At 34.2% G+C, this 23538-nt stretch overlaps 1 protein-coding gene and 1 long non-coding RNA gene across 2 annotated transcripts; both read left to right on the top strand.

Moving 5' to 3' along the window:
* The first annotated feature begins 4376 nt into the window (after window positions 1–4376).
* Window positions 4377–7258, top strand: LOC132760424 (ficolin-1-B-like). Its single transcript, XM_060752403.1, has 3 exons — window positions 4377–4508; window positions 5053–5220; window positions 6418–7258. Exons 1-3 carry the CDS (start codon window positions 4427–4429, stop codon window positions 6651–6653), a joined length of 486 nt encoding a protein of 161 aa, XP_060608386.1. The 5' UTR covers window positions 4377–4426; the 3' UTR covers window positions 6654–7258.
* An 11156-nt stretch (window positions 7259–18414) lies between these two features.
* LOC132760418 (uncharacterized) lies at window positions 18415–22336 on the top strand. Its single transcript, XR_009629849.1, has 4 exons — window positions 18415–18494; window positions 18868–18958; window positions 21505–21621; window positions 22289–22336. It is a non-coding gene; the product is annotated as an uncharacterized LOC132760418 (long non-coding RNA).
* Window positions 22337–23538: the final 1202 nt, after the last annotated feature.

Genomic DNA, 23538 nt, shown 5'->3' with positions numbered 1-23538 from the left:
GTAAAGCGAACCAAAGATGTTACCAAAATGTTGCTTCACATGTGTGCAAAGACATAAGTATATATAAACTTTTATTTTTACACTTTTATTTGTTATTGAATTAAATGTTGTATTATTATTCAAGAAATATTTACGCAAACATGTTTGTTTGATAGATGCCATGTTCTAATAAGTATTGTCCTGGAAGACATGTGCAAAAGGATGCTCTATAGTAGATAGAGGACACTTCTTAAATCCACCCTTCTCAAACTTTTGCGTATTGAATGACTTTTACTGATTTCCTAAAATATAAATACGAACAAAATAAAATTTCAATTTCTTATGTAGATCATCTGGAGCACTTACAACATAAAGACATACAAATAAAAGTTGTCAATAATAATCAGAAATTAACTAAAAATCGTATTTTTTTGCTTTTCTTAGCCTGATTTGAACGAAAAGGATTGTAACGATTTTCAGTATAACAATAACATATAAAATTAACAAAACGAAGCAATAAACAAAATAATAGGACAATAAAACGTATTTTACATGTAGGACATTTGCCAGCAAAAAAAAACATTATGTTCACATTGATATAAAATAGAATACTTGATCACGATTTGCGCAATAAAAATCAAAATATATCATTTAGAAATTGGCCTTTTTTTGTAAAGTATAAACTACTGGTTAGACAATACCTTATAATTATTATTATTATTATTATTATTATTTATTATTATTATTATTATTATCATTATTATTTTTGTTATTATTGTTATTTCCAGCCTGTGCTTTAAATCAGAAAATTGAAAATGGTAAAATACAGATTATTACTCCTGACGAAAACAAGTTCCTCGACGTAGCTCAAGTAAAATGTGACGAAGGATTTGGTCCTAGTCAACAAGAGGTGAAATGTGAGGCTTCAGGACAATGGCAGACTGCAACGTGTACGACAGAAATAAAATGTAACGTATTTAAATATTGTTGTTCTTTTCTTGACTTAATACGTCATTCAAATTTGTCATGATGGTAGAATAAAAGTTACCATACTGGCGATATCGTCTTTCAAAACATTTTCTTTGGCACTTAAAATGCTTATGCAAGTAAATAAATATTATCTAAATGTTCTTATATATAAACAGAAAAACGAGGATATATTGGATGATGTCTTTTAGAAAGTTAAATAATCTTTAAATAAATCTATTGCTTTTGTTTTCCCCAATTGTTGATAATGAAAAACAGACACATTGCCGCTATGATTACTTTAGAATTAATACAGGATCTTACAAAAGGTATATTATTTTTTACAATATTATAATTATTATAAAAAAATAACATTATTAGATGATAACTTTTTCCCCCTTTATTGGCTCATTTTAGCATGATTTCTACTGACATTGTTGTTATAATCGTTTCAAAATGAAATGATAGTCTTTTATTGGGAGGTGAGTTTAAGAAGATCTTTAAAGGACCAACATGCCTCAGAAATGCTCTAAAAAGCTCTTTAATTTTTGGGTACATTAAATTCTTTAATAGTATCAAAATATTACCCATTTGCCAATTTCTTGAACCATCATTTTCATCTGCAAAAAGTATAGTTAAAATGAATAATTATTCTTTATGGAAGTCAAATTATAATTTGTTTACATTTAGCTACTTTTATGAAAAATCATTTCACATTTATCGTTGCTTTCTCCAGATAACAGGCATCTAAAATTCTGTAAAACTATCACTAAAACATTATAAAATTATGTTTTGTCCTTTTTTAAGCAGGAAAAATATATTGATTTCTGAGGCATACTATGCCTTTAATTACAATTATCTTCATTTGTTCAATTTTAAGCAAAATATCTTATTTTTGCCTACTCCATAACTCTACTTTCCAATTTGTTTATAACTTACATGTAAAGTTTGGAAGCAACTTTGAATCATGCATTTCACATTTACTCAAAAGTTTGATAGAGTGAAAGGAACATGGTTATAGAAAAAAATGGCAATGTCGCAATACTTGTCATAGAAAATAAGAATGATTTCACTGTTACATTACCTGCCTGGATAAAAGCAACTTGATCTTTGTACTGACATCGATATTACAAGAACTGTCTTATTACGTCATAAAAGATCTTAGGTATGGTAAGATTAACCAACCAGGTATAGACATTATGACAAATATATATAATCGATAAACGTCACTTTTGTTATTTTTATTTAAACAATTTATGAAATTATTGTAATTGAAAACACTTTCGTTAATCATTCATTCTTGTTGCAAATACTGTTTTGATCTTTGCCTAGTACCAATTGATTGTAAAGATGTCCTTGATAAGTTTCCTGAGGCGGAAAGTGGACAATATGAGATAGAACTTTGGATATCTGGTACAATTCTGACAGTGAATTGTGACATGGAAACCGATGGCGGTGGTTGGACGGTAGGTAGATTTGTTTTATTCGAATGTTTGATTAGCAAACTGTTCTTCCCTGATTCACAGACTCACATGATAACATCCATTTAACTCATGATGTGCTTGTTTGTTCAGTACGAATAACCAGTCAAATACAGCCAAATAGACGTCAATATCAACTTGCATTTTATTCCAATTTTCAGGCATACTTTCTCTGTAAAATTACACAGAGTTTATTTGTTGGTTTTAATACTCGTATAATTAAGAAATAATATAACCCAAACAGTAATTTTATGGCTCAATAACATCACTGTTTAAATAGGTGTTCGGATGCGAGGAATTATATAATAAGGATATAATGATGCGCATCCAAACGACAAAAATGATGTTATCAAGCGATAAAATAACAGATTCGGATGTATTATTTCGATTCTAACACGACATCAATAAATAAATGCTGTCGTACCTAATATTAAGCAAAGTTGCGCCTGATTTGTTTCCGTACCTATTTTCAGCGCGTCGGATTTTAAATGGTTACGTTTCAGGTATAATGATTACGTCACATATCGAAATATAGAACGTTAACAGTGATTTTATTGCTTGATAACACACACTTTCGGTTTTTCTATAATAGGGAAAAATGCGAGTCGTGTTAGAAATAACGAAATTTCCACATAATTATGATGCATTCCTTTCATCCGCATTCAATTACAGTCTGGCTGCTTGGTAAATTATATCTTATTATTTTACTGTGAAATGATTTCAGTATCTACAGAAAAGCATGTTATAAAATGTACAACCACGTATTGACCAAGTCAATGAGTTAATTGTTTTAGAATAGAATAGAAGTACAAAAGGTCTGTTCCTAACAGAAAATTAAGGACTTTTGTCCATCTTTGCATTTGAAGTGAAATATACTACTCAAAATTTGCTAAGAATTACTTTTTTACAGTGCGTTACTTTAATGTTTTTGTAATAAATGTGACAATTGATTAAAAGGAATAAAATATGATTAGTTAGGAATTGATTTTTATGAAAATAATGACAATGGAAGTGTTCCTTGACACGTGCCTGTTGCGGAAAGAGTGTGCTGGACGAAATTCAACATTTTGGAGATCACATAGAGGAATAAAAAAATGTTGCAAATCAGGAAATGGTTGGCTTATAGTGTTTAATACCGAGTATGGTGTCCGCAGGAATAAATTACGGCCTTGCATCGCCGCCGCATGCTGCTGATGAGCCTGCGGACCTTGTGATGAGGAATCTGGGCCCTTTCCTCTTTGATTGCATATCTTAGCTCCTGTACTGTTGAAAGTTTCACGTGGCGTAAAGAAATGGCTTTCTGCAGCATATCCCAATTATGCTCAATTGGATTTAAATCCGGGGACCTCGCTCGCCAATCCATGCAGACTACAGTTGCCTACTCAAGATATCGGTTTGTGATGTGGGCTCTGTGTGCACAGGCGTTGTCATCCATAAGAATGGAATCATGGCCGACAGCGCTGACGTACGTGCGTAGATGGACGTCTAAGATTTCATTGATGTACCTTACGGTCAATGTACCGTTTTCAATGATGTGTACGTCCGTTTTCCCCTGAGCGCTTATTCCCGCTCACACCATGACTGAACCCCTGGAAAAACGGTCGTGTTTTGCAACGCATACCGGAGCTAAGCGTTCATTTGGACTTCTCCAAACCCTAGCCCGTCTGTCCGTGAAGTCCATAAAACACCAAATTCCCATGGGTATGTTTTTCAACGTGCTTATCGTGCAAGTTCTTCATGACAAATTGATAACTTAAGTACACGATTATGAGGTCTTTGTACAGGTGTATCCTTAGCGGAAATATGATTTTGATATGATGATAATAGGACTGAAATATGCAATGTCAAAAGGTTAACAAATTTTGAGTTGTTTATAACCCTTAGCTATACAAAACTGACTATAAACAGACAAACACTTAATGTAATTTCAAGTAATAATTATATACATAATTCGTAAGCGCTCAACATGTTTCCATTTCTTGTAGATAATTCATAGGCGAATGGACGGGTCAGTTGACTTTTATCGCAACTTTGCAGAGTATGAGAATGGCTTTGGGAACGTTGATGGAGAGTTGTGGCTAGGTATGAAAAATATTTTATTCCTTGTAGCATTGACATTTTAAAACAAATGTAGTACAGTTATTGCGTAGTCACCGAAGTTACAACATCACCGCAATTCAATATAACATTAGCAGTTATTGCTAGCGTAACATAAAGCTGGGTTTCGTTACGATGGAACAAATATTTTGCTTACTGTAAACAAATAGTTGTTTAACGAATACACTTAGAACATTTCTTGTTGACTGTAATGAATTGCTTATATAAAATGTTGAAGTATACTGATAAACATATTAAGTTTTTGAAGTCTATTGATAAACACATGTTGTCGAAGTATTTTTATAAACATATGTTGTTGAAGTATATTTATCAGCAGTATAGTTGTTAACATAAGTTGTTTAAGGTTAATCCTTAAGAAAACCGAGCAGGAGTCAATGTCTATAAATAAAAGACAATGATATCATGATTGTAATAATTTTGTCATTTTGAAGTATGAAGTGTTAAAGACTGAATTCAACCAAATATCTTGGTAAATTTTTAGATATTAACATTTCATATATATTCGCAGGTTTAAAGTATATACAAGAACTAGCTGAACAAGGTTCTACAGAGATTCGTCTTGACATGACAAGTAGTGGGAATGTAACAGGACATGAAACTTGTCCAGACTTTAAGTTAACAGAAGGAACAAACTATACACTAAACATTGGGCCATGCACAGATGTTAAATTATTATGTAAGATATTAAGGCTGATATAACATTTCTCTTATTCCTTTTTTATATTTTGTTCATTTATATTTTATTTATTTAGCTAAATGAAAGCAAATCAGCTTTAAAACCAATACAAAGTAAACGGTTGACAGCAGTTACAGTATGAGGCAAAAACAAATTTAATTTGTCATAGAAAAATTTTGACTTGTAACAGAATTGTTTTCGACTATTTGATTTGCGATGTTATAAAGAATATACAGTTTTTAAGGCAAATTATGCATCGAAAATGTTTCTATTTTTGTGTCTCAAAAGCTTTTTATTTTTTTTTGTTTCCAAAATACGAGTCATTGGCTGATAACCTGAACCGTCTGTTTCATCTGTTGGTTTTGGCAATTACTACAGACATAGTGGTTTATATTTGTATTGAAGTCAGAATATATCTTGTTTACATTTTATGTCACTACGTCTTTGACAAATAATTTCACATTTGTCGCTACTTTCGTCAGGTAACAATTATCTTACATGTTTTAAAACCCTTATTCTTTACTAATTTATTCGTTTCGTTGGTGTACATTTTCTTTAAATTACACATGTTTTAAAAAAATGCAAGATGACATATAAAAATAACAAAAAAGTATTATAAACAACTCCTATTTTATTTATAGCAGAACCAATTCATGTCTGATATTTTAATGTTGCTCTAAATATAAAATTTCAAAGTTTGATATAAAGTCAGTTTAGAGATCGTCTTTGAGTGTTCGTTTATACATTATATTAGGATACTTTCAATGTATTTGTGGCATGCACCCCATCATGCCAATTGCAACGGTCCATGGCCTTAGCCTTGGATTCTCCAAATGGCATCCTTGTTTTGCGGAGCGATTTATCTAAGGTTCTGCGTCATATGCTTGTTAGTTTTCCTCTTCATTCAGTTGATGACTAATAAACTTGGTCTGTGATGCAGCAAAACGTCCCACTGACTGGTTAAGAAATCCAACAAGCTCAATGGCAAATACTTGTGGTTCTATTGACCTGATATTGGACCTGCTTTGCCATAATGTAAATACGTATGTTAATAATTGTATGATATCCGTGATGAACAGAATGTGAGGTGTTTGGTATGATTGTGGGGATAGTATCTTGTTGATTATGAAATTTGGTCTTGACGTAGTGTGACATTGACAGTGCTAGAACTGATTAAATCTGTCTTTTTATTCCTAGATCCAGAAGCTGGATTTGATTATAATAATCAAATGCCATTTTCAACGTACGACCGTGATCTTGATATGGAGATAGATAACTGCGCTGTGAGCCATCATGGAGCCTGGTGGTATAGTATGGGTACCTTTATCAATCTAAATGGACTTTATCAGAATGACACCATTGCTGGACACTATCATGAGGGGATTGATTTTGTAGGTTTATTGAGAACGTCATCAATGATGATACGAAGGTAATAAGTAGTCAGGTGCAGTGTTCATAAATTAAGAGAATTTAATGACCGTACTCAAAAGAACATTTTTGTAATTATTGGGGTTTGTTTTGGTATGAGAAATGGTATGACTTTTAGAAGTCTTATGTATGACTGAAGTCTGCTTTAGGACAATGATATTGTTATAGAAGCACTGACAACATATTACCGCGTATCAACATTAAACCACGTCACCGTATATAACAATGTGACATAAAATTAAATGATATCATATAGTCAGTTGAAATATTATAATCACTTGAAAATATTTTATCCTTTGTCAGAAAATAACAATTTTACAGCACGAATTTAAAAAAAATATTTTTTTTTTTTAAATCAAACATTTTTGTTTTTTAAATGTATTTATATTAACTGCAACAACCACCAAAAACTCAATTGAAGCTTGTATGGAGAAACAAGAAACAACCATGTATTTAGATTGATATTTGGGCTTTATTAAGCCATAAGTATAACATGAAAGAATGAGGTAGTTTTTCGAAATATCTGGCAGGGAAAACATATGTCTTGTCCTGTTATAATTTGTTTAAATCAATGTTATGTCCAATGAAAAGCTGGAGGCATTGTCATATTTTATAGTCAACATAAGTTTTTGTATTCTACAATTAATGCGTTTCATTTATAAACAAAACAGCTATTGTAAAAAAAAAAAAAAAAAAAAAAAAAAAAAAAAAAAAAAAAAAATAAAAAAAAAAATAAATAAATAAATGAATAAATAAAATCATGTCCATGTAGTCTTTAAGCTTACGACCCATAATAAAGATAGTGTCGGAAGTTAGAAAAGATGTAAGGTAGCCTAGAGAAGAAAAAAGGGATAAGACGCTTTGATCTGATAGTATCCCCTAAAGCTACCCCCCTCCCTCCAGCCCCTACTATAGATATATTTCATTATACCTCTATAGAATGAATTATACAAGGGTAACGGTTGGGGGTAATATCAGATCAAAGCGTCGTATCCCTATGAGGGAGACCTGAAATGCAGAAAAAGTTAGTACTTTATCCATTTAGATTTTATACTATATCTTAATTGGCTTTAGACATTTGACAAAAAGCTTTTCAATTACTTATATAAGCAGTGTGGAGGGTATGCATAAAATGAATTATCATACACCAGTCCATTCCATGTCTCATATTTTAACATATATTTATTGTTTTTTGTATGGTTCTACATTAAATGCATAGAAAATTAATACTTTCATAATTTATGAATATTGTTTGAAAATTGTAAAACAATGGTATATTGTATGGTTCTACCTTAAACGCAAAGAAAAATGTATACTTTCCTAGTTTTATGATTGGTATGTGTGAATTGTAAAAACAATTGTATATTGCATGGTTCTACGTTATTCGCCTAGACAAATACATGTATATAGTTTTATATTGAATGGTTGTTTTGTAAAAATTGTAAAAGAATTGTAATATGTATGGTTCTACATCAAATGTGCTGTCAAAAATATATACTTTCATCGTTCATTATGTATAAATAAGTATTGTGTAACAAAGGTAAAACAATTGTAACTATATTGTATTGTAGGTTTCGACTTTAAATGCTTTCAAATACATCGAGGATATTAAATGAGTGTAGTTTAATACTAAATTTATTGAACGAGTTGAATAAAATCATATTATGCGAGCATCTGACAAGTATAATATTGTTTTATTCAACGAGTTCAATAAATTTAGTATTGAATCTACACGAATATAATATTCTTTTTATCACATTTATAAAATAAGAACAGTAAACTGTTAAAATGAGTAGTTTTTCAATGTTAGCGCGCTTTAACGCTATGTTCCTATAAAGTGCAAATGACGCCACGTCTAAGTGTTATTACACTAGTGTAAAATCGTTTTTATTAGATGGTTTTATTACACTCCCGCGCCGCTGTTTATGTGATATATATTTTTATCATGAATAATTGTTGTGTGAAAAATGTAAAACAATTGAATATCAATATATTCCTCTGCATTTTATGCATAGAAAAGAACTATAACGTTACTTTCATAGTCTATGGTTAGTATGTGAAAACTGTAAAGCAATTGTATTTTGTATGGTTCTATAACAAATGTATCGACAAATATATACTTTCGTCGTTCATGGTGTACATGTATTGTGTGAAAACATTAAATCAATTGTATATTGTATGCTTCTTCATTAAACATCTAGAAAAATGTACTGTCTATGTCTTTGTATGATTGTTGTGTGGGAACTAATAGGGGGTATATATAAGTAGAGAATAAAACTCTGTTGAAAACGTGATGCATTGCCAAATTTTATTGTCAATTTTGGCATTGCAATTTCCCGGTAATTAATTAGATGTGGTGAATAATAATTTACAGAAGAAAACACCCTTTCCTTCTGCACAAAGTCAGCGGATTCTTTATAATATGTGTATATTTGTTTATGTTACATGATATCATAAAAACCTCTTCTACATTATCTTATTTATCTTATAATGGTGTACAGAAAGTTCTACATTTATTCCCAAGGCACAAAGCTTCAACTGGACAGATTGCAGGCGAAGAAATGAGTTAACATTATATAAATAACACAGGGGTTTGTGGGTAACAGTAAGAATATCATCCCGAGGAAAATACTGTTACCCGAGGCATCTAAAGATATCAAACAATCGAATAAAGAATGTGATATTATCTTAAGATATCAAACGATATAATTAGGACTGTGATAATGTAACCGTTTCGCTTAGTCCAATACCTCTATATAAATACTGTTTTAGCTTTTTGATACCAGCTACATTAGTATTCAAGTTTAAACCTGTTTTATTTGCCATGCTAATACCAAATTAAATGTTATTTTATTATAAGAAATACTTAAAATCTTGGTACAAAGACAACAAAAGCTTTTAAATTGATAACATTAACATAAAAAGAGAAGATAAATATTTAATGAGAGAGGTAGAAGTGGCTTAGCCCTTTAACAGGTAAAAGTTATCATTTTTCCGTGAACACAAGCAATAAGAGTCTTAAAATGAATTCACAAAACCTCATGCTAGAACACAGAGAAAGTAGGGGTTATTTAAAATTAATAAATTACTTCAATAAATAAGAAAAACCAAGAAAGCGTACCATATAATTATAATCATATTAACATAGAATAACCAAAAATTTAAGAGGACCAATTTGACACTTGAAAATTCATGTATTAAAGTGAATCTGAAATATTTTACTGTAAACAGAAGAAATTTAGAGATAAAAAACTTTAAAAAAAGAATAAAAGATAAATATAATTGTTATAGGAATAATCAAAATCTGACATATTCCACCTTCCCTGAAACAAAGTTAACAAATATCATATCAACTTTAAACTTTATAAACTTTTTAAACCAAGCAATTTAGTCCATTTCAAAACTTTTTAAAGTGATTGTCCTAGTTGATTTTATTTTCTTATCTCCTATTGTTGATGTCCACTGAAATGATACATTTTGATCTTTTAAAATCTTTCTCTGTCGTGGTTCCATCGCCAAGGAATTAATTACCACGTCCCTGCAATGGGCCCTTGAAGTTACTAAAGTGCATGCCGCTTCTATTTCTGTTGTATGTTTTCTTTTATTCGAAAGTCGAAGGCGGAAAGTAAGTAAAATGGTCTGACGTCTCCCGGATTCACAAGCTTCTCATCGAAAAAAGAAAAAAGTCGGTTTTTCTTCCGAAGATAACGCTTCAACTTGTTCTTCCTGAATAATCTTGTCCCAAAAGCCACTGGACACGTGTACAAGTTACAGTTAGATAATATGTTACATTTGTATTGTATTTGTATCTTATAATTGTTTAAATTGGTTACATTATGATTTATGATTTTTTTTGTCTTAAGTGATAACTTCATATGTAAAACTTGGCATTTTAGGTTTTGAGTTGTTTGCTTCGGGAATAAAATGCATCGTATAATAGACGAATTACATATTTTTTAAAGTTATTAATCATGGAAATTAAAAAAATTGATAGTCCATGATATTGTTTTAAATGTGTAACATGGTCATAACAGTTTGCTATAGAGTAAGTAAAACGGTATTAAGATTTCAATTCATGTTTCGAGTTATGGCTTCTGTGCAAGTTACTTTATATTTTTCTTAGTGCCCTGTACCTTTGCACAATCCTACATGTGTTATGTTTAACAATGTTGCATTATGAGATATAAACGACGCTTATAAAATTGGTGCATATCTAATCAAAGTCAACTTCTGCATCTTTCTTGCCCAATATATAAGTTTCAGTGAGGGTATATTGTTTAATATAAGGCCGCTTTCCCCCTTAAAATAGTTCCAGCTACTTATTATTACTAGAACTTTGAATCTTTACACTTTTCCTAAAATCTTAGTACATTTTTCTCAGGTTTGGTTTATTGAAATAGTTTCGCTCGTCTGGAGGCGTGCAGGCTCTTTATTACGCCCTTCGTCGTCCAACACGTGTCACGCCTCATATTTTATTCTTTATATTCATCCTATCATTACTATTTATAATATCTTTTATTCTACTATACAAAAGTGATTATTCTTCCTAGCCCTCCGTTATATTAATGACTTGACAGAAACTAACGAAAACACATTCTTCTTTTAAAAAATAACCTCTGACGATGCATTTACTCCACTAACACAGTTTAGCGGTTGGTATCTTGACATGGTTTGAAAATGCCTTTCTTCAAACAGACTAATCTATCATATCATCGCGTGCTATTGCATCAATATACCATCCAAATCACACGCACACAATTTTTGATGAAGAATCAATCTTCAATGTTGTATATACTCAAAAAGCGACAACAATTCTTATTAATTTGATTGTTGTTAAAAACTTAAAGATCCTGTATGTTTTGGTGATGATATTGTTACATCCCGTGCTGCTACTCTTTGTCTGAGACAGACCTTCTTCACGCGCTCTCTCTTCTACCTCCTCTATACTGGGCGCAGGCTTCCCCATACTCAGCCAGACACGTCCGGCCTCTATTACCGACTCGCGAACGCTACACTCTGACGCAGCGACTTCCACCTCCTCGCACCCCCCACGCCCTCGCCGCACTCCGCTCGCAGACCCCGCCACGCAGCCACCTCTCTCACTCCGCGATCGCTCCGCCACGACTCCTCCTACCGGCACATTCGCCTCCTTGAACACAAGGCTCGCACCAAAGAGGAAGGCTCCTTCCGGAGCCCACGCTCCTCTTTAGGGCACCACCCTTACGCCGCTTGGTTAGCGTCACCACCCAACGCTGATCTATCACGCCTCACCCACTCTCGCGCTCGTGATCCACTCGCCTCTCGAGCCGACGTGCCGCCACGCACATCGGCGAACTCCGCGCACACCCTCCTCTGCCACACAACCACACTCGCAACACACAACACATACTCACGCCTACTTCCACCTACACTACCCCCACACACCTACAAACAACTCTCTTCGCACTCACACCCTCACATTATCGCCACTCATCTCATCGCAACACTCACCTCTCGCCCATCACACACACTCCACCGCTCCATGTACATGCCATCATTCTCTACTGGAACTTGACTGACTATGTAGCCAACAAAACTCCACCACTCTCTACATTACCTCCCCTTTATTCTCACCACTGAACATCATTCACATTGGTAATACTCTTTTATTAAATACCATTTTATTGAAGCTTACAATATTGATAGATCGTAATTTGAGCATCATATTTATGAAATAAAACAATGAAAGAATTATGTTACAGGATCTTTAAGGGAGCTAACTGTAGCAATAATTATAGCAATACTTTGTAGAATTTACTTCCCTCTAAAATTATTATTTTACAAAGAAGCAAAAAAATACTTATTAACTTTACTTTATACAAGAAATTAAACTTTCCACAACTCAAAATTAATAAGAATGCTCAAGTTTTACTTCTCTACTTCTCAATTAAATGTTCACATCCTCCTTATGACATAGTCATAGCTCCACGATTGGAAGAAATCATTTTCATAAAGCACTAAGTCGAACATATTAATACATTCTTACATCTTTCAAGTCTTGCCTGTTGCTTATCCAATCAAAGTATCCATCCTGGCTCAGTCCCTCGCACGCGTTCTCTTCCTGCTTCGCCTCTCTCTCGCGCTTACGTCATAATACTAGGTATCTCGGGTATCTTCTTGCGTCTGCCGAACATACCTCTCCTCTCTACACATTCTTCGATCTTCTAACAAATTTAACATCCAACGCTACCTCTTTCACATGATCGCACACACACACACATCACCTCTCACTACTCCATCATCACTCACAACACCCGCTCTCACTCATTCCGCCCTCACCCCCACACACTCTCTCTACACTGCGCATCCCACACTCGCCACATCCCCGGTCCCTCACAACCACTTAAGCCTTCCACCGCGCGCGCACACCACACTCTCCTATAATCACCTCACCATCGCTCATCACTCTCGCTACCCCCACGAAAACACCATTCCTCAACGCACACCACCCCCCTCACTCAACACCGCTCCATACCCCCCACACACTGCACACACAAAACACTCGACCACCTACTCTTCAATTTTAAAAACGTTCGTTTGAATAAGGGAGATAACCCTACTTAGTTGAAGTTAAAGCTTGATATGAGTTAGTCTCCCCTGTATATTAAAAAAAGCCCTGGATATTAAAAAAAGATGGCATTCTGATAAAGTAGTTATTTTGCAAATCGAAAGGAAAGGAAACCTTTCAGCTTTATCGTTGCAAGAACAGACCCACAAATGGAGGATCATGACTGACGTCATCGAGCATTTCGCCACACGTACGATGCACGCAGTCTATCTCCACTCTCGCGCCACACAATCTCACGCCGCAACACACCGCCGTCACCTCTCTACGCACACTCCACACCCGACAATTCGTTAGATACAATTAATAGCTTCAACAATGGTAATATTAACAAACATGTGACTGTTGGACGTTCTCTTGAAGAGTATCCGTGTACACATGTAACCCGAACGCAGATTAAATTTTGAAAATTACATTTTTAAATAATTTAATGTAAACTTCTGCTATAAAAATGATACACTCCATCCACAAAAACGTTTTTTGTTTCTTAAATTTTAGGTTAATTCAGAAGGCAAGCAAAACAATGGAGCACGTAAGTAATATCTACGCTAACCAGATCTCGCACAACACTGCACATCTCACACAAACGCAAACTCGGCCTCTCATATCCACTTACACGGCGAACTCTCAAACTGTCCTACACACTTACCACCTTTTCCATCAACTGCACACACATGCATCCGCCTCTGCTTCGCTTCTCAGTTCAAACTACCATCCGACACTCAATGTAATCCCCACATCCATCACGCCTCTCACATTCTCCTCACTATACAAGTAAGGTCTGCATTATCAAAAATATACATTTAGCAAAAACCACTTACACTCACAACTCGCTCACTCCTCACGCAACTACTTTCACTACCACTAGCCGTGAGCGCCCGCACCACACCTCTGAACGCAACGTCTGCTTCCCTCCAACTTCTCTAACTACTCCCTACACGCCCCTAATCCTTCGCCCAAAGGCTCCTGTCACACGCACACCAACGCTACCCACTTACCACCTCTCTCTTTTCGACCACACCACCGAACCTCGCATCACACCTCCGCACCACTCCGCAATCCGCCAGCCACACCCGAGCCGCGTCACCAGCGCTCACTGCACGTCCTGCTCCTGCATCCTGGCCACACTCCAACATTCCTTCTCTCTCACTACACACAACGCGCACACACCCACACTCGCCACACCACCACTCTAAGCGCACACACCACTCTAATCCACTACTGCTCACCATCCCACTCCTCACTCTTTCTTAATCAATTTCAAAATCCCAAAATACTGCCTTAAACTACACTCCACCTCGCCACACTTCTCACTCACGCATCTATCACCAGCCTAACTCCCACTCTACGAACACCTCTCCACTCCGCCAACTTACCTCACTTATCTCCACCCACATCGCGATTAGCACTCTCTACTCACCGAAACACCTGCAAACTCTTATCACCACACACTCCACTTAATCACACACACAATGTAAATTCGGTAATATTAAATATCCTAACAAATAATGCTTTTTAGAACTTACAATATTGATAAATCTTCATTTGAGTATTATATTAATGGTATAAAAACATAAAAAAATTGAGTTACAGGATCTTAAACAAATAATACATTGAAGATTGGTCTTACTGAAGTTCTGATAACATGCAAATTCATTTTTTTGATAAAAGATGAGTTTTCGGAAAGAATATTAAACAATAATTATTTTCATGCAAAGGATATATGTTGTTATTCCATGTATGAAATTATAAGGTCATATCAATTATTATGTAAAAAGGTTGTAACTAAAACGGTACATATGTTATTAAAACCCCGAATATGTAACTATATAATCTAAAACGGTAATATAAGCTACTTAAACGGTACACCCATGTAGCTAAGCCGGTTCATATTTTTCAAAACTTGAAAAAAGAAAAATAAAAGTAAATGTACTAAATGAGCATATGTGTGACTAATCATGGAGTAGATACGCTGAAAGTGTATATTAACTAAAAACGAATTTACGTTATATAACAGCCCATATGTAATTAAAACACACAAATGTATCTAAAATACCGGTACATATTGTAAACTTAAACGGTACAAATGCAGCTAAAACGACAAAATTGTAACTAAAACGGTACATATGCCACTAAAATGGTACATATGTAGCAGAAACGACACAATTTTAACTCAAACGATACAAACGTAATTAAAAGGTACAAAGTTACCTATGTAATCAAAAGGTTCAAATATAAAATAAACGTTACATAAGTAATTTAAACGGTATTAAAATATTAACTTAAACGGCACACATGTAACTAAAGCAGCTCATATTTACTTAATGTGTAAATGTACGGGTTTAACAATAAAAAAATTTTAAAAAAGAACTTCTGTCGATGCATTCAATGGGTTTTCATCTATATGAAAGCCTGAATCAATTTAAATTTGGAATTTTATAGGAAATTAATCATAAATATTTTATCAAACTGATAATTGTATCGTATATACATGTAACTGGTTTATTCAAAGTTATATCATTATTACAGCCGACAACTTATATACCATGGGCTTGACTTTTCTAACAAAATGTCATGTAGAGACGTACAAATAATTGATAATAATTCATATCTTTACAATAATTATTTCAATGGTTGCCATCAAAATGTCTTTAAATTAGAAGGACGTGTGCTAAGCAATAACATTATTTAAATTAAAGTGACATTATGCCCATCTAACGGTATATAGTGAGTGAACGGGTGAACTCAAAATAAGTTTTTATTTTGTCATAATTCCTTTTAATTTTATAATAAAATGCACATAAACAATAAATAACTCACAGATCCAACCGAAATTTCTGTAAATATCCATTAGAATTTACCTATTACGCTTAGTTAACAAAACGAGATAGACAGTCTTTTTATATTTTACACAGATTTATGATATTTTCCTAATCATTTTCCAATATCAACTGTTTGTCAAAAACCATTTTGACATTCAATCTTCTGAAATATAAGGTCAATTCAGCTTAACCTGACTATGAAAATATGAGCATAATGCTACTTTAATATATTTCACAGTCGTTGAAAGCACTTTTAATAGTGGAGACACCAATGTTTTTCCACGCACCATTTACCAAATAAATAGCATCCAGGACACTTACAATGGTAGGATACTACGTCATCGCGCACCTGTTGAATGCTCCCACTTGGACCATTTTTTCGTCGACTCGAAGGTAAAATACAATTTTATTATAAGAAAACGTAAGAGCATTAAAAATCATGTAGCACACCAAAGAATGGCTATAGTACTTGAGATAATTGTGAAAGAAGTTTATAGTTTTATTGCCTGGTTTAGGCCTGAAAACGGGATAAGTGTTTTTCTCTGAATGCTCCAACTCGGACTTTTCCCGAAACATATAAGAACGTTTTCTTATAATAAAATTGTATTTTACCTTCGAGGTGCGCGATGACGTAGTATCCTACCATTGACTTATCTATCTGAGATTATTTCAGTCCTTTTCATTTGGCACAGAATATATTGTAGCTGACGGCTTCTATATATGAGCTTTAATGTCGGAATGATACCTTGGTCCATTGGCTGTGTTAGAAAGTTGTATTTGGTGGCAAGAAAGCTAACTTAATGTACTATAGTTTCACATCTCGTTGTGCTGATGCATTGTCTGAGAACAGTTAAATATGGCGTCCCTGTCATTTCATCTGTTTAACAACACATTTAAGCCATTCTGTCATTAATTCTGTCGTTCTGGACAATAATAGTTAATTTCTTCTATGTCCTTCTTGCCGACTTTCCCTTCACATAAAACGTTAACCCAAAATTCACATTCTTTCACAACACTAAATCCGCATACTTCCTTCTTTCTCCCGCCCTTTTCCAAGCAGATTTTGATTGAAATTTGGCATTTTGTAGGGAAATTTTGTTTTGTTTGAGGTCCTCGGGTTTGAGCCTTTGGGGAAATTTGGGTTAGCCCCTTCTCACGGTATCCTCTTTTTAATATAAAAGTAATATAATTTTTTAAAGATCCCCCTTTTTTAAAATTTGGGTGACCCAATAATAATTTTTTTAAAACATTATTCATAAAAATTTCAAGTAATTTTTAAAAATAGCAACAAAAAAATATTTAAAACTTTCTTTTTACATTTTTCCTTTTTTATATGAATGCTAAAAAAAAATAATTGTGGAAGTAAAAAGTAAAAAGATCCTCAAAATTAAAAAAATTTTTGTTTTTGCACCAAAATTTCCACACAAAAAATTATTGTAAAATTGTGGAAGCAAAAACATTTAAAAATGTTTTCTAAAAAAATTTTTAAATTTTACCAGTTGTATTTTTGAATTTTTTTCATCCTTCTGGTGTAAAAGTTTCGATAGCACTATCCACACTGTCTCGTCATTGAAGCATTAATGCTACCAAAGTTCTTTTGCTTAACATTTGAATCAGAAACAGCAGTTAATTACAGTTGTTTAATTCTTTGCATTGATACAAATACGATTTCCACTACGTAAAGAATGCTGAAAGTTTGTTTTCCAATTATAACTTGTAAATACTAATATTACTTAAAAAATATTAATAGTCGGTACGAAGGAGACATTGCTACATTTTTATGGTGAAGTTACAATAGCACTTGAAGAATCTACCAGGGCAGAAAATTCAGACACAGGTAAATAATATTCACATTTGTCTTTTCAACCTTTTGCATGCAGTTTCTCTTCTTGCTTTTGCATCACACACGTAGGTGTCTAAAACAGGAATACTGTGGTGCTTCTTAGCCCTGCACTTCTGCCCCTAATGTTCTTTCCAGGATTTTTTTCTGAAAAAAAATTTCACCCAAAATGCAAACAATTTTTGAAAAATGTACTCAACAACAATAGAAACCTGACACTTGTTTTCTATTAAATACTCTCTAATTTGTGATTAAAATCAAAACACGTGTAGTGAGTATTCATGTACTATAGATAAACTATACATGTTTTTGTACATTTACAAAAATCATTTGTAGAAATAAAAATGAATACTGTTTATTTATCTGACGTTAAAGAGTTTAAATGCGGGCCATAGCCTGTCTGGCTTACATGAAGGTCCGCCACTGAATTTTACAAAAACTTAAATCTAATTTATATTGTGGCATCACAAAGATAATTACCTTAACTTATATCAAATCTTAAACTTTCTATATTTAGATTGTTAAGTTCATTATCTTTGTGCATTCTTCACCTACATTGTCAACGATAAATTCGGGATTGGTATGTAATTTTAGTAAATACTTTATAATTAATATGAGGTTTTTAGAGGTTCAAAGATTTAAGTGAATATAAATGTACATATAAACACTATTCTGAAGAAAGAAACAAAACCTCTTACAACTTACTATTGCTCATGGTGGCACTGGTTTAAATATTTACACGAGTGTCGACCTTATTTGGGTTTGATTATTTGTATGACATTATTATTCAGCAAATTTAGGGCGAAGGTTCATACGATTTGTTTTTAAAATCTGCAACATGTTATTAAACATATCACGTTTTTAATTAGCAAATAAGGTAAGCAAAATATATTGGAGTTGTGTTGTGTAATAACTCTAAAAGATCTTTTTATTTCACGGTTTTTTCCTTTCAGAACTTGGAAATGCAGTTTGTCATCGTCCTCGCTTACATTACATATAACATCCTTGCACTAGATGTAGATGGAATGTTACAGGAACGTTCTCGTGAGATTCTTTCTCTTTCTTATGCAAAAATTGGCAACGGTATTAAAATCGTGACTTTTTACAAGAAGTCATAGAAAACTTTTTTGTGTATACATGTATACTTTTATTACTGCAAAAGCAGTTTTTATTAAACAAATACAGTTTTCAATTATTATATGTTGTCATGTGAAACTGACCTTTACAATCCTTAATGAAAGAAAATATGTAAATGAAACAAAGCCATGACTTTTTTGATAAAATTCATAAATACTATCGATTCGGAAAAGTTGGGACATTATTAAACAAATTTTTGGTTATGCATAAAAAAAATACATTTACTATACAGTAGGGGTGACCTTGACATAATAAAAAACCCATTGACGAGTAAACAAAAGAATAGCAGGGGCCCCAAAGTAAAACCCGATTGCCGGGTATTTTTTATGTTTTTTTCTCTTTTGTTGCATAGGCTAAAATAAAAACACGTTCCCTGTTGTCAAAATATGAAACGCCAGAAAAAATTATTGACCTTTCGTGGCTAATAATAGAGCCGTTTTAGGCGGAAGAAACATCCGTCCCATACAAGTTTTGCTCGTCGCCAACAAGTTACGTGGCAGGTCATGATCATGTAATCCTAAGTACCATGAACTATAAGTTGACCTGTCGTAACTATAACTTGAACGAATTGCCTTATAAAAATCGTTTGGAGGGAGGGAACACGTCTTGGTTTATGTTGTAATCTCCTTCAAAAATTAAGCGTAGAACGGGATTGCAGAAGCTGCAGTATAACAAGACGTCGCAAGTGATGAAGCAGACACTAGACCAGCTACTGCGCAGACGTTAAGGCCCATATGTGTTCGTCCTAGCGGCGTGCATACAAAAACTTAAGAAATAATTTTCCGTTTAGTACATTTCTCAGGTAGATGTGTGTTTAGAAATTTATTATGATTTGATTGCACAAATTCGTAAGCCCCATTTACAAGTTCCGGTTTGGCCTCCCGGTTTGCCACGGTTCACACCATCGGGATCAACCGTGGTAAACCGGCGTAGGGCCGTAAGATTCCGTAAAGTACCGGGACAGTCCTTGTTGAACCGGGACAAACCGGTAGATCGCCACGATTGTATTAAAATGTTTAATACAACCGGGGCTCATCGGCACCCACCGGGAACGAAGCCAAGAACCGTGTTCTATCGGCTTGGCATCGGGATTTTCGGGGACCACTGTAGCTATACCGCATCTATACCGTGACAAACCGTGATGCATGATAATCAATGTCATATCACGACAGAGCCCGGGTGATTACACGATATCGCCACGATAAAAACAGGCAGCGCTACACTAGAGCCAGAGTAAATTGCGGTTATTGGCGACAACGCTCCGGTTGAACCCGGTAATGTCCTAGATATTGCCGGCAAGTCCCAGTTAAACAACGGTGATAGGCGGTGGCGTCTCGACCTCATGCCGATGTCAGATAATTTTAAGAACAGGTATATAAACACTTGAAGTGATACTATGGATAATTGTGATAAGTGAATACGAAGAAGGGCCATTCTTTGCTATTTCTTCTGAGGCGAGCATTTCTTACTGTCCTTCACAGAGTCGTTTCCAAAGGTACCACAATCTCTGTAGACGTTGTAAGAACAGTTTTTCCAACATTGTTCCCTTTTCCTTCTGCTATCTTTTTACCAAATGACGGTTGGTGGTCACGCAGTTTTATTCTCATAAACTTGAACCGGGAAGCATCGGCGCACTACAGGGCCTCATCGGGACAGTATCGGCAACCCCCTGTAGCTTAACCGTCGGGAAATCGGCGATAGTCGAAATGGACCGTGATGAAACTGTGTCTAGTCGGGTCTCCATCGGGATCAACCGGGACTTTGCCTGGTTAACATCGGCACTTACTGTATATATCTGGTGCTTTATCGGGTACTAAACCAGCAATACACTTGGGCTCTGTTGGGGATGTGTAAACGCTATTTGATTTTTCAGAAAAACACCACGGAACAATTCGGTTCACCGATTAAAGACACCGTAGCGATACTATGGCCATTGCCTTGACTGTGTAAATGGGGCTTTACTTAAAGCGGTCTTCTGGTTTTCTAAAGGTTTAATATGTTATTTTCAGATAAAATGCTTCACAAAAGAATTAAGGTGGAAAAGAAAAAATGCAGAAGATAGAATACTTAACATCTAATCTACCGACCTGCTCCCTATATTTGAATAACTGAAGCTGGCGATTCGTTTCAAGATTTCCGATGTTTAGAAACGAACATAACTGACGTTTTGAATTACTGAAGCGGAAGATTCGTTTCCAGATTTTCTATTTTTAGAAACGAACATCACTGACGCGCATTACATAGCTCCCTAGACGCTTGGTTTGAAGATGGCTTATCGGTCTTAACAGTGATATGATGAACTTTTCTAAGATAAAATTAATGGAATACTTAGTTCGGAACAACAGCAAAAAACAAAAGCTGAAGGCTGCTTTAAGTGACAAAAGAATGATTTGAATATATTTATGTCTGCATTAGTGTATCACATTTATATTTCTGTATTATTTTTGTTGTAGATTTGTCAGAGAGATTTTTGGTTGACATTTTCATTCCGTCTAAATTAAAAAAAGAGGAATGTATGTTATGTAAGTGTTACAAGGAATGTCATGCTAGCCAGTACGTGATATTCGACGGTGAGTTGATTCTTATTTTAATCATTTGGCTTTTCATATTTTTAAATTTGTTTTGAAATGTTGTATTACATGTTTTAGCATCTTTTGCATGTTACAAAAACTCCAGACAATATGATGTGTTGCCTCCTTTGAAGGATGATAAAAACATATAACGAAAACCCAAAAGTAGATACTGTGGTCATTAATTCTTTACAGGCTTATTATCTTGTATGGACATATCAACCTTTCAATCTGAACAAAACCATTTATCATTTTAAGGAAAAATAACAAAATATGTACTGACTGAATAGTTAACATTGCAAACTACGATTTCGCGGCAAAGGATATCTTTGTCTGCAGAAGTCGCATAGGTAGAATCAATTGCCGCTAGCAGACATCGGTTTAATAGGTCGGGACTTCGATCCCTGCTTCTCCAACATAATTAAGAAACATATCAGAAACTTCAAACTTGGTCCATTTTAATAGTTTTGCATGTCTTTTTCTCCTTGAATGATGCTATGTCCGTAATCGATCTGGATCGATTTGCTCATATAGCTTTTCGCTGCCAACTTTAAATACAAGTATAACACTCATTTTGTAAGTAATCAGAAAACACCAAATGTTTAAAACGAACAATGCATTAAATATATATATATAAAGTAATTCTCGTTTTGTTTTTACGTTCCAGAGAATTCCATATGTAAACCGTATTGGGACTCCATATCGTGTCAAGGTAATAACTTTCTGAAAATATATAATTATGTATCGCCATTGAGGTGCATTTGAGCATACAATTTAAAAAAGTGCTTTTATACGCACAACATTTTAATTTACGACTAAAAATGGACCAATTAATATTTATTAAGAATACATGATTGCAAATTGTAAACATCATAGGCCAATAAAGAGTGAAAGTATATTATTATCCCCCGCCGATGGAATCGGGAGGGGGATATTGTTTTGATGTTGTCCGTCCGTCCGTCCGAATTTCGTTTCTGCGCTAGTTCTCTACAACAACTTCTCAACGAAACTTCATGTGAACCTTTAAAACCATGCGCATATCGTCGGCTTGAAACATTAAAATCTTTTAATTCAGAGTTATGACCCTTGATTAGTTATGCATCATGTATATTGAGCAAAAATCGTTTCCGCGCTACTTCTTTGCAACTACTGGCTGGAATTCAACAAAACTTTATGGGAACCTTCAATACCAAGAAGAGATGCGCTTATCCTCGGCTTGTTACAGTCAGACTCTTTTAACTCAGAGTTATGGCCCTTGATTTGTTATGCATTATGCATATAGAGCAAAAATCGTTTCCGCGCTTCTTCTCTACAACTACTGGCTTTAATTCAACAAAACTTTATTGGAACTTTCAATACCAAGAGGAGATGCGCATGTCGTCGCCTTGTTTCGGTCATACCCTTCAACTCATAGTTATGGCCCTTGATTAGTTATGCCGTATCGATATAGAGCATTAATCGTTTCCGCGCTACTTCTCTGCAACTATACTGGCTGGAATTCAATCAAACTTTATGGGAATCATTAATACCAAAAGGAGATGTGCATAATTTGTTGCATTGTTCAGACCAGTTACTCTTCATTACAGAGTTATGACCCTTGATTAGTTATGTTGTATGCATATACAACAATATTGCTATTTCTTTGCAACTGCTGTATTGATTTCAACAAAACTTTATGGGAACCATCGATACAAAAAGGAAATTTACATCTCATTGGCATGTCCAGATATTACTATCTAACAAGGAGTAATAGCTCTGTTATTGCCCTGAATGTTTATCATGAGCAAAGAATATTACTGTGTACGCTATGATAAATATATAATAATAAAACCTTATGTCTTCAGTTGTTGTGTTAGTAATAACCAGTACTCGGCGAGGCGGGGGATATAAATTCAACGTAATTCCTTGTTAGTTTTA

The sequence above is a fragment of the Ruditapes philippinarum genome, unplaced genomic scaffold (assembly GCF_026571515.1).
Source record: "Ruditapes philippinarum isolate M1 unplaced genomic scaffold, ASM2657151v2 ctg2415_1_1_1_1, whole genome shotgun sequence".
NCBI classification, from domain to species: Eukaryota; Metazoa; Mollusca; class Bivalvia; order Venerida; family Veneridae; genus Ruditapes; species Ruditapes philippinarum.
This window is presented reverse-complemented; position numbering and strand designations above follow the sequence as displayed.

Bases quoted from the DNA above. Each gene is read 5' to 3' on its own strand.
- LOC132760424 (XM_060752403.1), top strand. From the start codon at position 4,427: ATGGACGGGTCAGTTGACTTTTATCGCAACTTTGCAGAGTATGAGAAT. The intron at 4,509-5,052 runs GTATGAAAAATA...ATATATTCGCAG, and splicing joins TGATGGAGAGTTGTGGCTAG to GTTTAAAGTATATACAAGAA. The intron at 5,221-6,417 runs GTAAGATATTAA...TTTTATTCCTAG, and splicing joins CACAGATGTTAAATTATTAT to ATCCAGAAGCTGGATTTGAT.